The 22,157-nt window shown below is 47.4% G+C and overlaps 1 protein-coding gene across 6 annotated transcripts in view; it reads left to right on the forward strand.

Annotated features, from left to right (window-relative positions):
* Window positions 1-22,157, forward strand: part of CUX2 (cut like homeobox 2) — a 277,570-nt gene that overhangs the window by 174,956 nt on the left and 80,457 nt on the right. For all 6 annotated transcript variants that reach the window (XM_070769549.1, XM_019977959.2, XM_070769548.1 and 3 more), the window contains one exon: window positions 2,289-2,336. In XM_070769549.1, coding sequence (XP_070625650.1) covers window positions 2,289-2,336 — 48 coding nt within the window. The remainder of the gene's footprint in view (window positions 1-2,288; window positions 2,337-22,157) is intronic.

Consider the following 22,157-nt stretch of genomic DNA (forward strand, 5'->3'; position numbering starts at 1 on the left):
TAGAACAAAGAACAGCTTGGTCTTTAAACCAGTTTTTCTGCCCAGAGTGAGAGAACCAGAAGCTTTGTCTCTGAGTCCAGTCTCTGGGAAGCAGAGATGAAATGGCCACAAATCTCCACAGTCCACCATTTAGACCTCCTTCCCCCAGGCCACGTGGGAGCCCCCAGGTGATAAGGGAAATCCAGGCCAGGTTTTAAGCCTCTGAGTTCAGCTTACATAATTTTAATACTGCATAATTATGCAATTATGTAATTAGGAGGAATAAGTTTCCATTCCTATTATAGTCGCGCCTCTGAAAATTCTCATTTTTGGAACTAGTCTCTCTTGATGGGGGAGAGTCATGCCAAGACTTTATTTAAGAACATCATCTGGCTGGTACCCAGCTCACCTCCTGCTGGTGCCTGGGCTTGGTTTCCCCCAGGGGTTAAGCAGACAGAAAGGGTGGTGGGCGTCTAGAAAGAGTTGGCACTGATCCAAAGTCCCACCGACCTCACCACGGTTCTCATATTTGAATCCCCTAAATTCATATGAGCGGGGGTTTGTGAACAGAGCCTGTTTGGAGAATCTGTTGACCTGCATTGTAATTCCAACTGTGCCACTCACTTGCTTTGGAACCTTCAACAGTCAGCCCCTCTCAGAGCTCCTGTGTCCCTTTCTGTAAATTCAGAGGAGATAAGCCCCTTCCAATACTTATGTTTCCTGAAACCCAGACCAGAGGTTTTCTGTTGATGTGTTTTATTTGGTCTGTAAAAGTCTCTCCAATTTTACAGTATATTACCAACATTTAGCATCTCTGATTTCACCCCAAAATTTGGATTTCCAATCTCTTTTGAGACCATTTGGTAGAGCTGGCCACACAGAGGCTCCACCCCTACGCAGCAGTCATCAGAAACAGCCGAGCAGCTGCCACCCCCTTACAAAGGCGCTGTGTCCTCCTGAGATTTGCCACAGGCCGCCCAGTCTGCCTCCCTCCTGTCTTCTTCCTCCAGCCTCTGTGGGCATTTGAGTTTACAACCCGCAACCTGGGTCTACAGAAGTTTCCTTCTCCAAGCTCAGCCCCTGCACTCACAGTTCCTTCTGATCAAATAAATTCCCTAGGTTCACACGCACTCCCCACATCTCTCCTGTAGATCCCCAGCACACATCAGTAGTCAGTGGCTCTGAGAAGCCCTGGGGGGGGCGGGTCCCAGAACAGTGAGGACACGTTCCCAGGACCCAGAAGAAGGGTTGTTTCCAGAAGCAACACCATCCTATTTCACAGTTGAGGGATTTATTCTTCACCTGACACACGTATCTGGTGCATCCTTCCCTTTCCTGCTTTTCTCTGCTACCCGCTCCCTCTCCATTCTCTCGAGCCCCCCTCAGGTTCTCCTCCCACAGGGCTTTCTTGTGGACCATAGATGACCATGCTTAGAGGAGTCACCAGTGGGTCTCAGAGAAAACTGGAGCATTTATAGTCAAGTTCTTGGGAGCCTCGGTTCTAAAAGACCTTCCTCTTGCACGCTGGAGAGAACTCATGGGAGTCCACCAGGGGCATCCTTGGGGGTGGGAACCTCAAAGGCCCTTGAGGAAGGCATGAAATTAGGGTCCCAAAATAAGAGGCTCCCTTCTGAAGATAGCCCGGTGGCATAGAGTTAACAAACATTTACAGAGCCCTTCTTCTGAGCTGGGTCCCATGACAGGTGACCCCACCAAGCCCCCAGAAACCCCATCTTCTGGTGAGGAAGGGGTGACAGTACAGGGCGCTGTTGCTAAAATGCCAAATGCAGTTTTTGCTAGAGAGGGCAACTGAGTGGGAAAGCAGAATTGGCAACCTCCAGAGACATCTCCCGAGCAGCGCCTGGAGAGCAGAGGTTTTCTTGAAGGGATGTTGGTAACATGACCCAGGGCATGGAGCCTCTCCAGCCCCAGCTCCAAAGAATGACCCATGATGAGCCACCAATCGCATGAGGTACTTTGCATAAAACAGCATTCCGTGATCAGATCCACTTGGGAAATGCTACTTCCTCTCCCTCTTCCAGAAATTCCCAGTGTGCACCGTGTAAAAGGCTCCCAAGGGTCCTGCAGGGAAGAAGCTTGATGTTGTGCTTGATGTGTTCCGATCAGACCTGGCCGGGCCCCTTTGTGTGTGTTTGGGTCTGTCTGTAGGCGTATATATGAGGAACTCCTATGAAATCTCATGGAGCGCAAGTCCCATGAGACACACTTGCTGATTTGGGGGACAACAGTGAGCTACAGGCAGGGGCTACTTGACACCACAGTGAACTCTTCGCTCATCTCTTTTACAGGAAATCAGAGAGATGGTGGCTCCTGTATTAAAAAGCTTCCAAGCTGAGGTAAGACCCAAGGCCTGTGGCATGTCACGAAAATACCCCCCGGCTGTCTCTCCTATCCCACCTGGGGTTGTCAGAGGTTTCCAGCAGCAGAGAAACTTCCCTGCCCCCATTGTAGACTGCCCATGCCCTCCAGATCAGCCGTAGTATGATAAGAAAGGGTGCTCTGTTTCCGCTTGGTGGGATTGCCACCTGCTCTGACATCCTCTCTACCACCCACCCTCGGAGTATATAAAATCTACTGCTTTCACATTCTTTCCTGCCCATCGGGCCCTCGTTCCTTTGGCAGCAGCTGAGCTGTCCTCAGCCAGTTGTTTCTCTGGCTTTTCTGGAGCCCTGGGATGGAGCTGGACCTCCCCCGTGTCTCCTCTTTGCTTGACTTGGTGACCAGGATTCCGAGAATGTCCACTTGTCTGGCTGGCACAGGAGGTTGGCAAGGAGAAGAATGGAGTTACATTGAGTCAGGGGAGTGGAAGAGCAGGGCCATTTCTCCAACATTCTGTCTTAAGGGGGCTCTTCTCAGTCTTCCCCTGGATTCAGGCAGGACGCTGAAAGGATTGGCCCTTAAGCACTCGCCAGCGGAGATGCATTTTTAAGTCTATCATCCGCCAAGTGCCACATTACTTTAAATCTGTCTCTTCAGAACCGAGTAAGCACATAAGGCAATATTAAAGTAAACAATAACTGGATTTACACAAACGTCGCTGATTTCCATATTTTTCATCCTTTCATTTTATTACTGAGTTGACTGATGTGCTTATTTATTTATAGGGCCATCCGGTATTGATTCATTTGGTTGTGAGGTGCCTGAGCTAGAAGAGGGTGGAAAAAACCCAGAAAGAAGACCAATAATGTTAGGAATGTGTTGTCATGGCTTTGTGTTTTGTTTTGTTTTTTTTTTATAAAAAAGGTCCCCATCTGCCAGCTCACGGTCCCGTGAGAAGCATTCAGCACATAAGCACTCTCGGGCAGCTGATCCTTTCTTTGGTCCAGCCCCAAGACAGGCGTTGAGTGTTTCATGTAGAGCATTACTTTCTCGGCCATTCCCCTTGCTTGGGTTGGCATGGCAAAGCTTCTCTTAACCACTTAGAGCCTCAGTTTCCCTATCTGTTAAAGGAAAATAAAAGCACTACAGATCTTTTCATGTTGTTCTGAGGATTAGGTGAAATACAATGAAAGGAAAGAATTTAATGTAATTCCTGATGCATCAAGAGTTTCTCAGGAGTGAAGAGCACAGACTCTGGAGTCAACCTAGATTTGAATCCTGCTTCTACCAGTTTCTAGCTGTTTGACCTTAAGCAGGTTGCTTGTGCCTCTATGCACAAGTTACTTGTGTCTCTGTGCCTCTGTGTCACACTCTACAAAATTGGATAATAATTATACCTATTCCATAGGGTTGTGAATGAAGAACAAAGTTAATACTCACAGAGTGTTCAGAACATTACTTTGTGTGTTAAAAGCCTTAGTATTTTATTTCTGTTATCAGTCACCTTCAACATAGGTTTCTTTGGCCTCCACTATGCCTGGCTTAGAATCTGCCTCTTTCCTAACTAGGTGTTCAAGGCTTTTTATCCAAAAGAAGGGGGTTTTCTGTCCCTAGAGGAAGCCAGCATGACTTAGGTTATCTTTCGATGGGAGTAAGAGTTAGACATTAGATTTCGGCAGTGGTCAGAGAAGACCCAAGTGTAGTATAGTGGAAAGTACATGTGAATCAGACTCAGATGGGCCTGGCTTGAATCTTAGGCTAGTTGTGTGGCCTGGGGGAAATTTCTTAACCTCTCTGAGCTGCAGTTTTCCTCCTTCTATAAAGGCGACTAACAGGAGGGCTTCTGAGAACTGAGCAGGGTGGAGGAAGTTGACATGGTGTCCAGCACACAGTTGGTGCTCAGTAAGTGCCGGAGGAGAGAGTCTTAGGGCGGCCAGAAGAGACAAAGCTGAATTCTCATTTCCAAATCCATGTGGCATGTGGAATAGACACCATTTTAATAGCTGGCAATCTTCAAAGAACTTCGTTAATTTTTTTAAAAGGGTTTTCCATCGTCCCTTTAATGTACCAAAAAGAGACTACATTTGTCTGGAGTTTTATTCCCGAAACCCCTGCTTTCTTCATGATCTATTGACTAATCCATCGCGGCCGCCATGTCCCTCCCAGTGCCTCAGGGGAGAAGCGCTGGCAAAGAAAGGTGTTAATAAAAAGCATCTTCTTCGTCCAGAACAAACTGCACACACACAGGCCGTTTATAATCCAAATTTGATTTTCATTTTAATTTTTTTAATGAGGGTTCATCCTTTATGCCGCTTCCCTCTCGCAATCCACCAGGCTCTGGGCTCAGAGCTGCAGATTCCCAAGTGGGCATTAATCACCTCCCAGGAATATTCCCTGAGGCGAACACCTTCCAGAGTCACATAAACTAACCCATAAAACGCCAAGGCTGAATATCGTACCCGTCATTCCTTCTCCCCAAGTGCGGGCCTCTTGTTGAAATATAACACGTTCAAGTTCATTCCTTAATTTCACTCCACCAGCCCTGGTGTATACAGAATACAGGCATCCTTTTATCTTTTCATACTATGTATGCAGGGGTCTTATTTTCTTTTTCTTTCTTTTTTTTTCCCCCCACCGTGCTGGTGGTGGGAGGGAGGCGGAGAGGAAGTGAATTTGCCCTGCTGTGAATTGAGGAAGCTTTCCCTCTCCGCCTTGATTGCTTAAAGGACAGTCTTGATTCCCCCTGCTCAGGGAAACAAAGACAGCCAGAGAAGGTGGCTTAATGGAGACAGCTTGAAATGGCCAAAGTTTGAATATCCTTGTGCGCAGAGAAAAGAGCAAGACGAAAGCCCCGCTAATTACAAAAGTTGCTTTATGAAAGATAATTCAAAGCAATAATTTAGCAAACATAATCAAGTCGCACAGATGGGGTTGTTGATGGATGGATTGCAACATGCAATTAGCAGTTCTCGCAGTTACATATCATTAACCCTCCGAGCACAAAAATTATTTTCTCATTATTAGTTGAAAAGGTAAAATTAAGCTGACTAGACAGTAAAGGAACAAACTACAATTAATTACCTTCATTTATTACAGTCATTATTTTAAACTTATTTTTACTTGGAGAGAGAGACGAAAACATCTAAATTAAAAGTTTTGTTATGCTAAATCAGAGGTGAAACTTTGCTAAGGCGTTTGTGCAGTGGCCCAGCCAGAAGATGGCAAGGCCACTGCTGTGAGAGGTTTTTTTTTCCCCTGCTTCCTTCCTCTTCCCCCATGAAGGAGATGTGGCCTGCATGGTGGAAAACCCCTTCCATCGAGGTAGAACAGACTTGTTCACCTGGGCCTGATTGAAACACAGCAGTTTGGAAACCAAAGAGGCAGAGACAGCCTCTGACCCCCGTGGGAAGCGAGAGAGTAGTGGTCAGACACCCAGGGTCTGAGTCCCACCCGACACTGCTTGTGTGACTTTGGCCAGTGACTTCATATCTCTGAGCCACTGTTCCCTGCTACGTGGGGACAGCTGTTAGGATTGCATGAGGTTCAGTGAGGTTCACTGTCAAGTGGCCAGCAAGTCGTTTGCTCTCACTGTGGTGTGTGTCTGGTTGCTCGGGCCTGAGGATGTTGTCTCCCTGTCCTCTCAGGATCAGAGGGAGCTCTTGTGGCGTGACCGCCTTTTAGGAGCTTGGTGAGAGAGTCGAGACGCCACCTACCAAGAGACGGAACAGGGAGTTGGGCAAGTGTTTGTGCCAGAACTTGAAGGGCCACCCTTCTCCTTGGCGCCTCCAAGGCCCACTCAACAAATATTTATAATGTCCCTAGGAGGTCAGTGCCTGTGACTGAACCAGCATGTAGGGGTCACATCCCGCCTAGAGATCCCCTTCGTTTGCTGAACTTCAGGTTCACACCGTCCCCACAGTGGCTGCACGTCTGTGCTGTATCCTGGCGTTCCCCCGTCAGGAGGCGGAGCCTGTGTCTCCATCCTCTGCATATGGGCCTTTAGAGTAGTTTCCACTTGAACCGATAGACGTGACCTGCAACAACAGAGGCCTCAGCCGGCCTGGGGCTTCTACCTCCTGCCTCCTCCAGCCCAGCCTTCCTGTAAGAAATGTGACCACCCGGAGGCTCCCTGTGGCGAGAAGCCAGCCTGCGTGGAGAGCCCCTGAGGGATGAGTCTTCACATGGTAGAGAGAGGGGCCAGGGACACCAAGGCACCAGACACGAATCAAGGAACCATGCTGGCCATCAGCTGCCATCTTGCCATGACTGCCTGAGAGATGACAAGAAAGAACCACCCCACTGAGCCCGGTCAACCCCCAGGACCATGAAGATAAGAAGTTGTTATGAGCCCTTTGCATTTGGGGGTGGGTGGTTACACAACAGTAGATAATCAGAACGCCCGGATTCAGAGTGCCAATTCTTCCCTCCCCACTGATCCTCAACTCTCATCTCCCTCTCTCCTCTTCTTTTCTTCCACCTTCTTCTCCATTTTCTTCTGTACCTCCACCCCCAGCCCCTCTCCTTCAGCCTTTGCCAGATTTTAGCCTTCTCATTCTCCCCCAGCACCAGGTCCTTAGATCACCACCTCCATGCAGAGCACTGCTTTCTGCCCTCCCGATGCCCGAGGGCATCCCAAGGCAGAAGCCAGGGCACACAGGCAGCACGCAGCCTCCTCAGTTTTGAGCCTAGCATTGCCCTCCAGGTGGAAGTGTCAGCAGTTCTGAGCTTTTGTCTCTTCTCCTTTGTATTTCTTCCCGTGGAATTGGGGCGCATCTACAAGGCAAACCCCACTGGCTAAAGGAAGTCCAGAGCAGACGCAGTTCAAGTTCTGTCTGTGGAGGAGCAGAAGGGTTATGTTGAGATAGGAATTTGCAAGAAAGCAAAAGAGGAGGCCTTGCTGCCTTCCCTGTGGGTGGTTAGGTGGCAAAGCATGGCATGATGCCCACCAACCTGGCACTCCTATCCTGGGTGGATGGGTGGTGGTTGGATGAGTGGATGATTCAGTCAACAAATAAATATATATACCCTTCGTTGAGTGAGTTACCCTTTACTGTGCCTTCTCTAAAATGGGGTGATTGCACTTGGACAGCTGATGCGTGTGGGTTTCAGGGTGCCACCCTGGTCAGAGATGTAACAAGTCATAGTCTCCTGTGTTCTGAGGCATTCCAGACCCTTTCCCACAGGTCTCGTGTAGCCAGAGGTGCCAAACACAGTCTACCAAGGGGAGTTCCCTCACTTTCAAGTGGGCAGAGGACTGGAAGTTCCTTCTTTTGCCCATATCCACCTGCCAGGATGCTAGTGATTGATCAGACCCAGGTTGGACCAACAGGACACCAGAGGAGAGAGAGGCCAGGATGTCTGCTGCGTGGCCTCTGATGTGAACATCGCTGAGACTCAGTTGCTTACTCTTGTAGTCAGTCAGGAGCCAGGCTTGGCCCTGAAGCAGGGCCTTGCCTTTTCTGGAGGAGTCTGCTGACGTGACTTGGATTGCACGTCCACCGTGTGGTACACACTCTATTGATTATTTTGTGTGTTCTTCATGATATTTCTGTTAAGGGAAGGTTCTGTGATTAGCTCCACTTTATAGATGAGGTTCCGGGGAGACGACTGACATCCATTTAGTACCTGAGATAGGATGAGACCCGAGGTGGACATGACTTCAGGCTCAGGAGGGTGGTATGGGCTGGAGAAGGCACTCAGGGCAGAAACCCCTGGCCATCTGGCCTCTCCCAGCCTCTCACCTGAGCCAGTAGACAGCCTGGCTTATTCCCACCTCAGGCGACGTGTCTGCTATTCTCTTACCTGGAATGTTTTCCCAGTACTGTCTCTTGACCCAATTAACTCCTTTCAAGTATCAGATCCTCCCAAGAGTGAGGAAGCTCTCCCTGGTTGACCCCAACCCCTAGTCAGGCTTGGACTCCCATCTTTCCCAGCACGGCTCCCCACACTCACCCAGGATGCTGCGTAACAGAAGTCATGTTTGTGGGTGTCTCATCGTTCAGGGCCCCGGGGCTCCTTGGCTGTGACTCTGCCTGAGTGGGAGCCACAGGAGGCTTTAGAGCAGAGGAGGGCCCGGCTGTGACTCCGGTTGTAACAGGATCCCTCAGCCTCCTGATCACCTCCGCATGGTGGGGGTAGGGCTGGCCTCTCAAAAATGGGAGAGAGGAGGAGACTATATGCCTTGCATACCCCACCTGAGCCCCCACACCGCCTGCCCAAGCTCCTGCTCTCTGCCCCCGTCCTGTGCCCAGAACCGGAAGTCATCATCGGCCTCCCCCACCTTCTGTCCCAGCCCCAGACTCTGAGGACGCCCTGCTACGCCCTCACAGGCAGATGTGGGTGGGGAAGGGGTTCTGACCAGCACGAGGTCCCCAGTCCCTGTTCCTGAAGCTGAGCTGCCTAAGTGGGGCCTGGAGCGCACGTCCTCACAGTTCAGATCGCCTGAGACAGGCTCGGCCCTGAGCCCCCAACCCAGCCCTGCACGCCGTGTCCTAACTTGGTGCCTGTGCTCCCCTCCTGTTCTGCATTTGCCTGCAGGACTCTTGCCCTTCCCTTTGAGTTGAAATTTAATTACGAGATCTTTTTTTTTTTTTTTTTTTGCCTTTTGCCTTTTAACATTGTTTGCTATTTCAGCTGTCTTTGATGTCATGATTCTCTTACTCCTGAGGTAACCCTTTCTCTGTCGCTCCCAGCACCAGCATGCCATCTCTTTGTGAGTGGGGCCCCCTTGGGGCCACACAGACGTTAGACACATACAGTCCTGACCAGCCAGCAAAGCCAGGGAGAAGCGGCCTCACTGACCGGCGGGACCCAGCAGGAAAGATAAGCAGTGGGAACAAGTGTGAGTTTGGAGCTAGATTGGCACAGGCTTGTATCCTAACCCATCTGTTTGCCCGCTGTGTGATCCTGGGCAGGCCACTTAACCTCTCTGGGCCTCAACTTCCTTGGCTTTTAAATGGAGATAATAATAATACCTACCTCATAGGGTCGATGTGAGGGTTAAATGAGTTGACCCTTGAAAAGTTCCAAGAACAAAGCCCAGCACATAGTGAGTGCTCTTTTGGACATTAGTCAGCACTCCCAGCTGATGCACTGAATTTATTCCTCCCACTTCTCCCCAAGCCCCACGAGGAAGCATCTGCTCTCGCCCGTTCTCAGGTAAGGGAAGTGAGGCTCAGCACCCGGCACATGGTGGTGGGTGGTGACTCAGGCTGGGATACTAGCCAGCAAAACTCCCCGTGCATTGAGCCATGCCTCACCACGTCTCAGCAATATAGCAAGGGAGGCACCACTCGTGTCATCCCCTCTGACAGGTGAGACGCTGCAGTTCAGAGAGGTTAAGCTGCTTGCCCCAGCTCACACAGCTCTTCACCAGCAGAGCAGAGGGTGGAAGACACAGACCTCAGCTTGTAGGACTGAGTGGATCTCCTCAGGGAGCTTCGTGGGTACAGAAGGAGCTGAGAACACTCTATAGATTTTTGTAGAATTGATCAGTCCTACACTGAGGCTCTGAATTGGACACTTACAGGTAGTTAGGGGTTAGAAAAGAGACCTCTTTTTTCAGCCAGATCTGTGCCTTTTAGATATGTCTTTGCTGAGTTTTTTCCAGGCACAATCCACCAGGGAAGCCCAGCCCATTGCAGAGAGCTGGATTCAAACCCAAGTCTGCGTACCCAGCCCAGGACTTGGCATATAGCAAGTGCTCAATAAACAGGGTGTCACTTGCAAGATTCAGTGAGAAGGATTTCCGTCCACCCTTCCTGTTCCCAGCTCACATGCATGTGTGTGCACACCCACTCCCCACCCCTTCCTCTGGTGACATAATAACTTTGATGAAGCACATTTTCTTGGCTCCCATAACCTGGTCTGGCCCCTCTGGCTTCGCCCTGCCCAGCTTGGGGTAAAACTTATAACGAGCTGAACATCCTTCTGAATTTAATATTAAGAACCCACCAAAGCATCATTGAACCTGTCACACCATATTACAACCAAATTAAGAACCAGCAGCAATCCTCTTTCATTCAGTATCATATGCCTTATAAAGTAAATTATTAATGCTTTTTCCCCCCAGTTAAGCAGTTATTTGCAGTTGTTCCGGGTATTTCTCATTAGAAATAACATCATCTAAAGAACGATATTGATTGATTTTTTTAATCTTGGAATCATGGACGTGAGCCACATATTTATATGACATTCCCTTTAACTAGAATTCTCATGCTTTATTTTTATATTATTGATCTTTTTGACACGAATTGCTTTTTGGCCTTGTGCGAACGTTGTAAGCTTTCCGCCTGCAGAGGAATGGGCCGGCGTCTGGGCCGAGCTGGGAAGAGTGATCGCTTCAGCGGCATGGCGGTAACATTCCCGCACATTTAACAACAATTAGTCTGTGCTGATGCCATGGTAGGCTTTCGTGTATGAAAATTTACAAGCCTTTTAATGGACTGCATTATGGAAGGCCATGCGGGGCCAGTCGGTGGGGAGATGAGGCCGCCGGGCGTGCATCCATCTCGTGGTGCTGTCAGCCGAGCATCTCTTAGCGCTTGTGTCTGCCGGGTGCCAGCGGCGGGCAGAGCGACGCTTCTGCAGCGGCCAGCACGTCCCCTCGGGGCATGAGTGCCCATTCCTGTGGTCACTCAGACATCCGTTCAGTAGATGTTTCTTGAACACCTGCTGTGTGCCAGGCATGGTATTCAAGGGCTAAAGTGGTGAACATCACTGACTCACGTGCTCAGGAAATATTGACAGGTGAGCTCCATTGTGTGCCAAGAACTGTGCTAAGCACTGAAGCTAAGAGGTGAGCACAGATCATTCTTCTGGCTCCTGTAATGTGGAGCAGAAATGACAGAAGCTTCGATCCGCACAGACCTGGGTTCCAATCGCAGCTCTCTCCTTGACCAACGGTCTCAGTGAACCTCGGTTTCCTTGGCTGTGAACTGGGAATGGCAACTGCCCCTGCCACACAGGTAGGCTGGGAGGATTCGTGCAAGTAGAGAGCTTGAATGGTTTTGTGTGGCATAAACCTCCCAGAATCAGGAGTGTTGCATCATGCTTTAGAGTTGGTATGCCTTCCCCTGCAGCCAGAGCCCTAGAGTACACATCATGCCCACCCCTGCTTCCCTTCCAGTTCCACTGAGACCTTCAGTCTTGCAGACATTTATTCTGCACCTGCTGTATACCAGGGTGAGTTCCAGGCTCCAGGGATGAGGCTGTGAGCAGCTGTAGATACCCCTGCTGTCCCCAGGGCCCGCACAGCTGAATGAAAGAAACAGCCAGACACACGCTTCTCAGGGTCAGCAACGATCACTGTTATGATTGAATTTCATGTGAGTTTCATCCTTTAACCCTTTGTTATTCAGAGCATGGGGCCAGCAGCATCCGCATCATCTGAAAGTGTGGTAGAAATGGAGTTTCATTGGCCCCCCACCTCACCTCCCAGATCCCCGGAGTCAGAATTCGCAGTTTAACAAGGTCCCCTTGTAAGTCAATTATATTTCAAAAAAAAAAAAAAAAAGCCTCAATAATTTGGTGATTTGTGATTCATGTGCTCATTAAAGTTTGAGATGCTCAAACTGCCCATTGAAATCTCCTGAGGACTTTAAAAAATATTGAGACCTGGGTCCCTCCCCACAGTGGCTGGCATTCCGTCTGGTGTGAGGCTTGGACATCAGGATTTTAAAAGCTTCTGCTGGTGATTCTAATATTTGAGATGCTCTTGCCCTACATCACCCTTATGGCAGAAAGTGAAGAGGAACTAAAAAGCCTCTTGATTAAAGTGAAAGTGGAGAGTGAAAAAGTTGGCTTAAAGCTCAACATTCAGAAAATGAGGATCATGGCATCCGGTCCCATCACTTCATGGGAAATAGATGGGGAAACAGTGGAAACAGTGTCAGACTTTATTTTTCTGGGCTCCAAAATCACTGCAGATGGTGACTGCAGCCATGAAATTAAAAGACACTTACTCCTTGGAAGGAAAGTTATGACCAACCTAGATAGCATATTCAAAAGCAGAGACATTACTTTGCCAACAAAGTTTCATCTAGTCAAGGCTATGGTTTTTCCTGTGGTCATGTATGGATGTGAGAGTTGGACTGTGAAGAAGGCTGAGCGCCAAAGAATTGATGCTTTTGAACTGTGGTGTTGGAGAAGACTCTTGAGAGTCCCTTGGACTGCGAGGAGATCCAACCAGTCCATCCTGAAGGAGATCAGCCATGGGATTTCTTTGGAAGGAATGATGCTAAAGCTGAAACTCCAGTACTTTGGCCACCTCATGTGAAGAGTTGACTCATTGGAAAAGACTCTGATGCTGGGAGGGATTGGGGGCAGGAGGAGAAGGGGCCGACAGAGGATGAGATGGCTGGATGGCATCACTGACTCAATGGACGTGAGTCTGAGTGAACTCCGGGAGTTGGTGATGGACAGGGAGGCCTGACGTGCTGCGATTCATGGGGTCGCAAAGAGTCAGACACGACTGAGCGACTGATCTGATCTGATCTGATCTGCCCTAGAAGCTCACCATCTAGTGGAGGAGACGGATACATGGAAATAACCAGTCGTGTGTTGGTAAATGTAGAGTCCTGACTTTCGTGGTGTAAATACTCCCTCCAGGAACAATTTCAGGCTGGCAACATGGAGTTGGGAAGAGATATTCAGTAGCATCTCAGGTAGCGTTTCCACCACAGACATAATAGCTGTGCATAACCTCAGAGCCCCAAGAGTAGTAATATATCACCATATAATTAGGAAGTGATGAGTTCTGAATATGTATTCCCTCTTTTCTTCAAATCTTTTGTGTTAAAATACACATAACATTTATTACCACCTTAACCATCTTTAACTCATCAGTTCAGTGATATTAAGTACATTCACACTGTTCTACAACCATCACCACTATCTATCTCCAGAACTTTTTTCATCTTCCCAAGCTGAAACTCTGTTCCCATTCAACAGTAGCTCCGCATTCCCTGCCCCTGGCAGCCACAATTTTAAACTTCCCGTCTCTGTGAATCTGACTGCTCCAGGTACTCGATAGAAGTGGAATCATCCAGTATTTGTCTTTTTGTGACTGGCTTACTTCACTCAGAGTGTCATCAAGATTCATCCAGATTGTAGTACCATCATTTTAAATGTAATTTATGTATTATAATTGTAGATTTATATGATTTAAAATTTTAATTAGGGCCATGTTTGTAAAAGTCCAGCTTGTATAAGTCCAGAAAATTTAACAATCGGCTTTGGCAAGCTGCTAGAGGTAAGCCCCAGCACACCACTAGACGTGCAAGTGAAAACAGAGAGACAAACGGCAAGCTTTAGGACAGGGGTCAGCTAACTCTGGCCCTCAAGCCAAAGCCTGTTTTTATAAAGCTTTATTGGAACACAGCCATGCCCATTCATTCATGTATTGTCCATGGCTGCTTTCCCACCACAGCTGCAGAGCTGAGTCATTACAGCAATCTGTATGGCCTGCAAAGCCAAAGCTATTTATTATCTGGCCCTTTACAAAAGTCTGCTGGCTCCTGCTTTTAGGTTTACAGGGAGTGGGACAAAATTATTATTCATTCATTCAGTTACTCCGTCAGTATATACAAAGTACTTATTCTAGGCACAGGAGCAAATAAGACAGTCCATTCCTTTCCAGAGCTGACCTTCTGAGAGAAGACAGATGTACTTCAGGCCCTCGCACAGCAAGTAAATATATAATTATCGTCTATAGCAGTGGCTGTGACACAAGCTCCATGGGGTTATGAGAGCATCCTGGGATGTCCGGGAGGACTTCCAGGAGGAAATGACTATGAACTAAAGCATGAAGCAGAACATTCTAGCCACAGGAGGGGTGGAATGGCATGCCATGTAAAAGGAGCAGTGTGTGCTAATGCCCTGAGGGAGAAGGGAAGTGAGAATTTCAGGGCTGAAAGCCCGGGAAAGGTGACCAGAGTCCCTAAGGCCCTCACCTGTGCCCTGGCTTCTACCCAACCCCCATCTACCCTGCCAAGTGCAGCATCACTTTGAGCCAGGCTTACCCTGGTACACTGGCCCCAACTGCCTCCCCACCCTCAAAGACCACCTCACCTCCTAAATCCCCTCCATCTTCCTTTGTCCTGGCCTTAGACCCCACAGTGTGACAGACAAAAGTCTCTTATTTAGTTCCTTCTTGAGGTTTATAAACTCCTGCCCTCTAATACAATTCTTCTCAGCACAACTACAAAATAACAACACTTAATTAAAACATAAAGCCAAATATTCATGGATCAGCCAAATCCTATGTCCTGGAACTAAGCAGAGGCCCCACCCTGAAATTCAGGGACTGAGACACAAAGGTGGGGTCAGAGGGTGGGCGGGGTTTCCATTTCTTGAGCACCTGCATGGTACCATACTCGAGGCTGGTGATCTGACATCTGGGATGTTTGGGGATATATCTAGAGAATCCTAAGGAAAACTGAAACTCAAGCGGAGACACAGATCAAATAGCTGAGAAGTAGACGAGGCAGGATTCAAACCCGTTGTGTCTGCAGTAGCCACAGTGGTTCATTCCTGTGACAACGACATCACACATAGCAAGAGATTATTTCTCAGTCACATCACAGTCTAGTGCTGGTTAATGACCAAAGGGGCTCTGCTGCACACAGCCATTCAGGGATCCAGGTATCTCCTGTCTTCCGCCTCTGCCTTCACTGCATTCCAGAGTCCCCTTCACTTACACAATACACGGGGAAAGTTCTCAAGGGCCAGACCTGGAAGTGGCCACATCGTTTTTACCCACACTTCCTTGACCAGCACTCATTTATAAGGCCATGTCCAATTTCAAGGGAAGCTGGAAATAGAGTCTAACGTGTGCCCAAGAAGGTGTTAAAAAGAAAAGAAAAAACAGGGCGAGGTGAGTACATAACCCTGTGTCCCGCACTGTGGACTCCCTAATGGGTGAAGTAACTACCTCAGTAGCTTTTGTAGGGTGGGATGGGGTCAGGAAAACAGTAGGGTGCGTACATTTTGGACAAAAGAGTAGGAAATGAATTTCAAGGAATCTGTCAAGTCCAGGAAGCAGCAAAGCAAGGGCAGGGAAGAACTTTTAACGATCTGGTAGGTGTTACAAAGCTCCTACTATATATATCTCTATGGTGGCCTGGCTAACAGAAGAAATGAGCTTTGTCCAACAAGGAGGCCAAGCCACCCATTGGGAGCCCCCGTCCGCAGTCAACTAAGAAAAAAAGCAAATGCGGAGTTAGAGCAAAATGTCCCACGTGTGCCAAGAAGAAAGTGATTACTTTATCGGCAAGCAATCAGGGAAGCCTTCCAGGAGGTGAAATCCCAGCTCAGGTTAGGAAGACTCAGACAGGATGAAACAGAGAACAAAGTGTGGGGGTAAGAGCGCAAGTTGTCTTGGCGTCCGGCAGACCTGGGTTTGAGCCCCAGTTTGAACACTGGCTGGATGTGATCTTAGGTCACTTCCCTTCTTTCTGACTCTGTTTCCTCAATAAAATGGTACCTAGTATATAGGCTTATTGTGAGGATTAAATGAGATGGTCATGTTTGGAGTGTTTATTAGCTCAGTGCGTTACACACAGAAGGGAGTGTGTAAATGAATAGTTATTCTTAAAATGAATAGTTATTTGCCAGTGACTGGTGAGCTGTGCCGTGCTTCTGGAGCTACGATACGTAGGGAGGTAAGGGAGAGGAAGAAGCAAGGAAACACAGCTGGGCCGGGCAGGGGGGCTTCGAGTGCCCCGTGTTAAGTCTGTACTTCGTCTTGTGGGTAGATGAGGTGACATGGATTCCCTTGATGTATGAGGACAGCCTAATCAGGAGGCTTTTCTAGAAAGATCCGTCTGGAGGTGGGTGGGGTAGAAGAGGGTTGACTTGGAAGTCAGGGTCTGGAACACTTGAGACCCGTGGCAATAATGGTGTCCTGACTTGAGGCAGAAGCAGAGGTGTGGCAAAGAGAAGGCTGGTTCAAAAGAGTTTGGATGGGATGGGGAACATGTGTACACCCATGGTGGATGCATGTTGATGTACGGCAAAACCAATACAATATTGTAAAGTAAAAATAATAATAATAATAATAAAATTTTAAAAAAGAGTCTGGATGTGGGGGTCTGGCCTTCAGGTGGCCGAGGGGGATAGAAGGCCTGGGTATCGGGCTCCAGGGGTCAGTGGGGTTGACATTGTTATCAGAAGAGTCAGAGGCAGAAGTGATTTCTTGAAGACAAGCCCTGTTGGTTTGTTGGTAACCTCTAGGAGCCAGGGAGACCTTGGCTCAACCCCAGCATTCTAAGCACTTTACAGATATCAATTTATTATTCCCTGTGACCATCCTATAAGGTAAATGTTGTTTTAGCAATATTTTACAAGTGGGAAGAATGAGGCACAGAAAGGTTGGATAACTTGCCCAACGTCACACAGCCAGTAAGGGGCAAAGACAAGATTTGAACCCAGGCAGTCCGGGTTCAGAGTCCTTACCCTCGATCGTTATTTATTAAGCACCTACTGTGTGGCAGACCCTGGGCATCCAGTAGTGAACAAGAGCTACTTTGCCCCAGGCTCCAAGAATCCCACTCAATTCCAGAAATGTGGCTCTGTTTACAGATGCAGATGTTCTAGCCCAAAGATACTCAGATGCCAAGCAAGGCCATGCAGCCAATTGGCGGCAGAACACCTCTCTTTCTTCCAGGCTTTATGTGCTTCCTACAACGCCCCATGTCCACAGGGTAGGGACACTTTGGCAATATAACCAGTCAATTATAATAATATTTTTCTCTCGGAATGTTTAAAAGAAAAAAAAAGTTGGCTCGCTAAGGTATAATCATGGCTCAGAGGCCAACCTGACATTAGTTATTAATTAGGCCATTATGCATTCCACAGTGATAATTGCTTTGCTGCAAAGTCACCAAGCATGAAACGGACCCAGCACAGAAACGCAATCTATCAATCTGAGAAGTCGCAGCCCAGTTGCGTTCTCTCACCTTGAGTCGGGTGTACACCGGAGCGGGAAACAAAAAGAAATTAATGATACATCAATAGGCAACAGCAAGCTGGTCCCAGCCCGATCCTGCCCTGGGATGATCACATCCCTGGGCACAGGGATGGCGTTCAAGTGAAGTTTATCAGTGAAAATGCCTATTTCTCTTTGATCTTCTAGCCAGTGCATATCTGTTCATCCCCTTTCCTTTTTTTTTTTTTTCCTTTTCCATCTTGGGGGAGGAAAAAAGCCATCTGTTTGCCTCGCCTGTTGCTTTTGCAATGAGTAGGGTGAGGGTATAGCAGCTGCCAGGGCTGCCCAGGTGTTGTGAACAACACAGCATCTCTGCCTGTGTTCTGTCTCAGTCTGGGTTCTGTCTCTGGCCTTGGTGGGGCAAGAAAGGAGACCCGCCCTGAGCCTCCAAGTGAGAGGCATCCGTGTCGAGGACAACTGGAGTTCCATCTTAAGAGAAGACCTTGGGGTACAAGAGATAAAAATCCACCCAAGTTAGCCTACGTGAGAAACATTTATTATAATACTAACTATCTGATATTAATGGGGTATCTGTTGTCTGCCAGATGCACAGTTATGTCATTTAATCCTCTGTCTTGTGAGAGAAGTTTTGGTATATGAAGAAACTAAGGCTCATCAAGATAAGGTGTCTTGCCGAAGCTCCCACCACTAGTGGTAGGATTGAGATTCAAACCCAAGCTCATGAACACAGCACTCTGCTGAGACCACATGAGAAGCTGGAGGAAGCACAGCTGGGCTTCCAGAGGGTGGGACAAGGAACCAGAACAGCTCAGAAGCAAAGAGGGTGCTTCTACAAGGGGTGAGAGTCCTTGTTCTGCCCTCTCTCCGGGCCAGCTTTCTCACACATGGTAGATGGAAGTGCCTGCCCGTGACAGCTATCTCAGTCCCCGCTTTCACCCTGCTGTCACTGGAGCTAATTACCACCTAGACAAATAAAAATCAGCCAGTCTCAGATTTAAACTTTTAGGATAACAAAGATGAGTGGCCTAGCCCAGTGTCTGCCCCTGGTGCATCAGCCATGGACAGGAAGATGTCTGCAAACATCAGCTGCTAAGGCCGATCTCAGAAAGAAAGAAGGTGACTGACTCGCCACCTAATTCCGCTTCTTATCATTTGTCCATTCACACAGCCCTGATTCTCCCTCTCATCTAACCTTTTCAATTGGCCGCTTCACATCCTGGAGTTATTGCTAGGTTCCTGCAGACATTTGGAATTTTGCTCCTGGAAGAGTGATTCTTACAGAGAGGGTTGACACCATCTGTATCTACCTCAGGATTTAGAAAGCTGCAAAGGTGTACAGATCTCAACCAGCCCCATCGTCTGTATTTGGCCCAGAGGTCAAGATAAAGAAATTCATGCTGCTGAGAATGGATTGTCTCCAGTTTTTGCTCATTGAAGCCAGGCTCTGGCCCCATCTTGTTTCATTCTCCCACAAGACTTGCCGGCGCCAAGACCTTATGTTAGGCTACACGTTCTCTGTGAAAAGAGAATCAAAACCAGTAAGTCAAGTTCCAGTGGCTAAGAGTATTCTCGATCCAAAAAAGATGGCAACCAAGACTGCCTGAAGACTTGCCACATTGGCTCAGCTCCTCCGTGGAGCCTTCAAGTGAAGTTTATCAGTGAAGTTTACCCAACCCATGTTTCAGTCTTTGGCCAAACCCTTGAGGGCTAGATAGAGCAGTCTGCTGCTTCTGTGATCGTCAGAGCTTGGGATGGCCAACTTCCCTGGACCATCCCTTGGAATTAAGCTGTCACCCTGAATGTTTCTGATGCTTAAGCATACTTAGCTGAACAAACTTTTAGGGAGTTCTCAGGAACTGACTCATAGTGTGAAGTACGACTTAGATGCCTCTGTTATAATTGTTCCCCTTTCAAGGTATAAAGTGGGGAGACCCTGACATTTTGAAAAGTAGTAAGAAGACCGTGTTCTTCCATCCATGTTTTCTTCTCTTGATGGGGACAAACAGAATCATTTCAACAGATGTTTGTTTGGCTTCTACTACATGCCACATGCTGTTCTAAGTAGTGAACAAATCATTCTAGCAGGATACGATAAATCAGTAACAACCTACTGTTTGAGGACCTGCTCACTTTGACATGGACCCAGCTCTATTCTTTATCTGGCCTAATCCTGGTCTGATATAGTTACTATTGTTATCCCCATTTTACAGAGGAAAAAACTCAGAAAGGTTTAGGTGACTGATCCTGAGTCATAACAGCAAGTAAGTCATAGAACTGAACCCAGTTGATACCCTTCTAGACCAGGGATTTGCAAAGTATAGCCCCTGGGTCAAATCCACTCCCTTCCTGTTTTTGTAAATAAAGTTTTATTGGCACCCAGCCACACACTGTCTGTGGCTGCTTTCACTCTACAAGGACAGAGTTGAATAGAGATGATAGACCCTATGGTCCACGTAGCCAAAAATATTTACTCTCTGGCCCTTTACAGAAAAGGCAAGATCAAACCTATAAATTTTGAGTGGTCGAATTTGACTTAGAAGATGGGTATCTTCCAACAGTCATTTCTTTCATTTGTTCTTCCTTCCTCCTTTCCTCCTCTATTCTTTTTATTATGGACAAATTCAAATATGTGAAAGTTAAAGAAAATAAAATAATGAGCCATGTGATCCAGTTTCAATGACTGTTCACGCATAGCCACTTCCTTTTTGCACCCCTGGATTATTCTGAAGCAAACCCAAGTCATTGTATCATTTCACCTATAAATATTTTTGTGTGTGTTGTTGTTTAGTCTCTAAGTCATGTCCAACTCTCTTATAGCCCCACGGGCTGTAGTCCACCAGGCTCCTTTGTGCATGAGATTTTCCAGGCAAGAATATTGGTGTCGGTTGCCATTGCCTTCTCTGAAGGCATTGGAGTGCCATTGCCACTCCAGTACTCTTGCCTGGCAAATCCCATGGATGGAGGAGCCTGGTAGGCTAGGAGTCAGACACGTCTGAGGGACTTCACTTTCACTTTTCACTTTCATGCACTGGAGAAGGAAATGGCAACCCACTCCAGTGTTCTTGCCTGGAGAATCCCAGGGATGGGGGAGCCTGATGGGCTGCCAACTCTGGGGTCACACAGAGTCGGACACGACTGAAGTGACTTAGCAGCAGCAGCAGCCATTTCCTTCTCTAGGGAATCTTCCTGACCCAGTGGTCAAACCCACATCTCCTGCATTGCAGGCAGATTCTTTACCACTGAGCCACCTGGAAGCCATTTTAGTCTATATGTCTAAAAAATAAGGAATCTCTTTATAAACATAACCACAGTATCATCCAAAAATTTTTAACACACTTCTTTTTTTAACTGAGATATATTTGATATATAATATTATCTTGGTTTCAGGTATAGAGCATCAGTTCAGTTCAGTCGCTCAGTCATGTCCAACTCTCTGCAACCCCATGGACTGCAGCATGCCAGGCCTCCCTGTCCATCACCAACTCCTGGAGTTTACCCAAACTCATGTCCATTGAGTCGGTGATGCCATCCAACCATCTCATCCTCTGTCGTCCCCTTCTCCTCTCGCCTTCAATCTTTCCCAGCATCAGGGTCTTTTCAAATGAGTCAGCTCTTTGCATCAGGTGGCCAAAGTATTGGTGTTTCAGCTACAATATCAGTCCTTCCAATGAACATCCAGGACTGATTTCCTTTAGGATGGACTGGTTGGATCTCCTTGCAGTCCAAGGGACTCTCAAGAGTCTTCTCCAACACCACAGTTCTAAAGCATCAATTCTTCAGTGCTCAGCTTTTTTTATAGTCCAACTCTCACATCCATACATGACTACTGGAAAAACCATAGCCTTGACTAGATGGACCTTTGTTGGCAAAGTAATATCTTTCTTTTAATATGCTGTCTAGGTTGGTCATAACTTTTCTTCGAAGGCGTAAGCATCTTTTTATTTCATGGCTGCAGTCACCATCTGCAGTAATTTTGGAGCCCAAAAAATAAAGTCTGACACTGTTTCCACTGTTTCTCCATCTATTTGCCATGAAGTGATGGGACCAGATGCCATGATCTTTGTTTTCTGAATGTGGAGCTTTAAGCCAACTTTTTCACTCTCCTCTTTCACTTTCATCAAGAGGCTCTTTAGTTCTTCTTCGCTTTCTGCCATAAGGGTAGTGTCATCTGCATATCTGAGGTTATTGATATTTCTCCCAGCAATCTTGATTCCAGCTTGTGCTTCATCCAGCCCAGCATTTCTCATGATGTACTCTGCATAGAAGTTAAATAAACAGGGTGACAATATACAGCCTTGACGTACTCCTTTACCTATTTGGAACCAGTGTGTTGTTCCATGTCCGGTTCTAACTGTTGCTTCCTGACCTGCATGTAGGTTTCTCAAGAGGCAGGTCAGGTGGTCTGGTATTCCCATCTCTTTCAGAACTTTCCACAGTTTATTGTGATCCACACAGTCAAAGGCTTTGGCATAGTCAATAAAGCAGAAATAGATGTTTTTCTGGAACTCTCGTGCTTTTTTGATGATCCAGCGGATGTTGGCAATTTGATCTCTGGTTCCTCTGCCTTTTCTAAAACTAGTAGGAAAAGGTGTAGAGCATAATGATTCAATATTTGTATATATTGCAAAATGATCACCACAATAAGTCTACTTAACATTCCTACCACACATAGTTGCACTTTTTTGTCTTAAGAGTAGTTTCTTAATACCTGGTACTCAGGCAGTGCTTCAGTGTCCCTTATTGGCCCCTAAGTTTTTTAATCATTTTTTTTGGTGTATACCAGGATGGTAGTCATGTATGGATGTGAGAGTTGGACTATAAACAAGGCTGAATGCTGAAGAATTGATGCCTTCAAATTGTGGTGTTGGAGAAGACTCTTGAGAGTCCCTTG

Source organism: Bos indicus, chromosome 17 (genome assembly GCF_029378745.1).
Source record: "Bos indicus isolate NIAB-ARS_2022 breed Sahiwal x Tharparkar chromosome 17, NIAB-ARS_B.indTharparkar_mat_pri_1.0, whole genome shotgun sequence".
NCBI lineage: Eukaryota > Metazoa > Chordata > Mammalia > Artiodactyla > Bovidae > Bos > Bos indicus.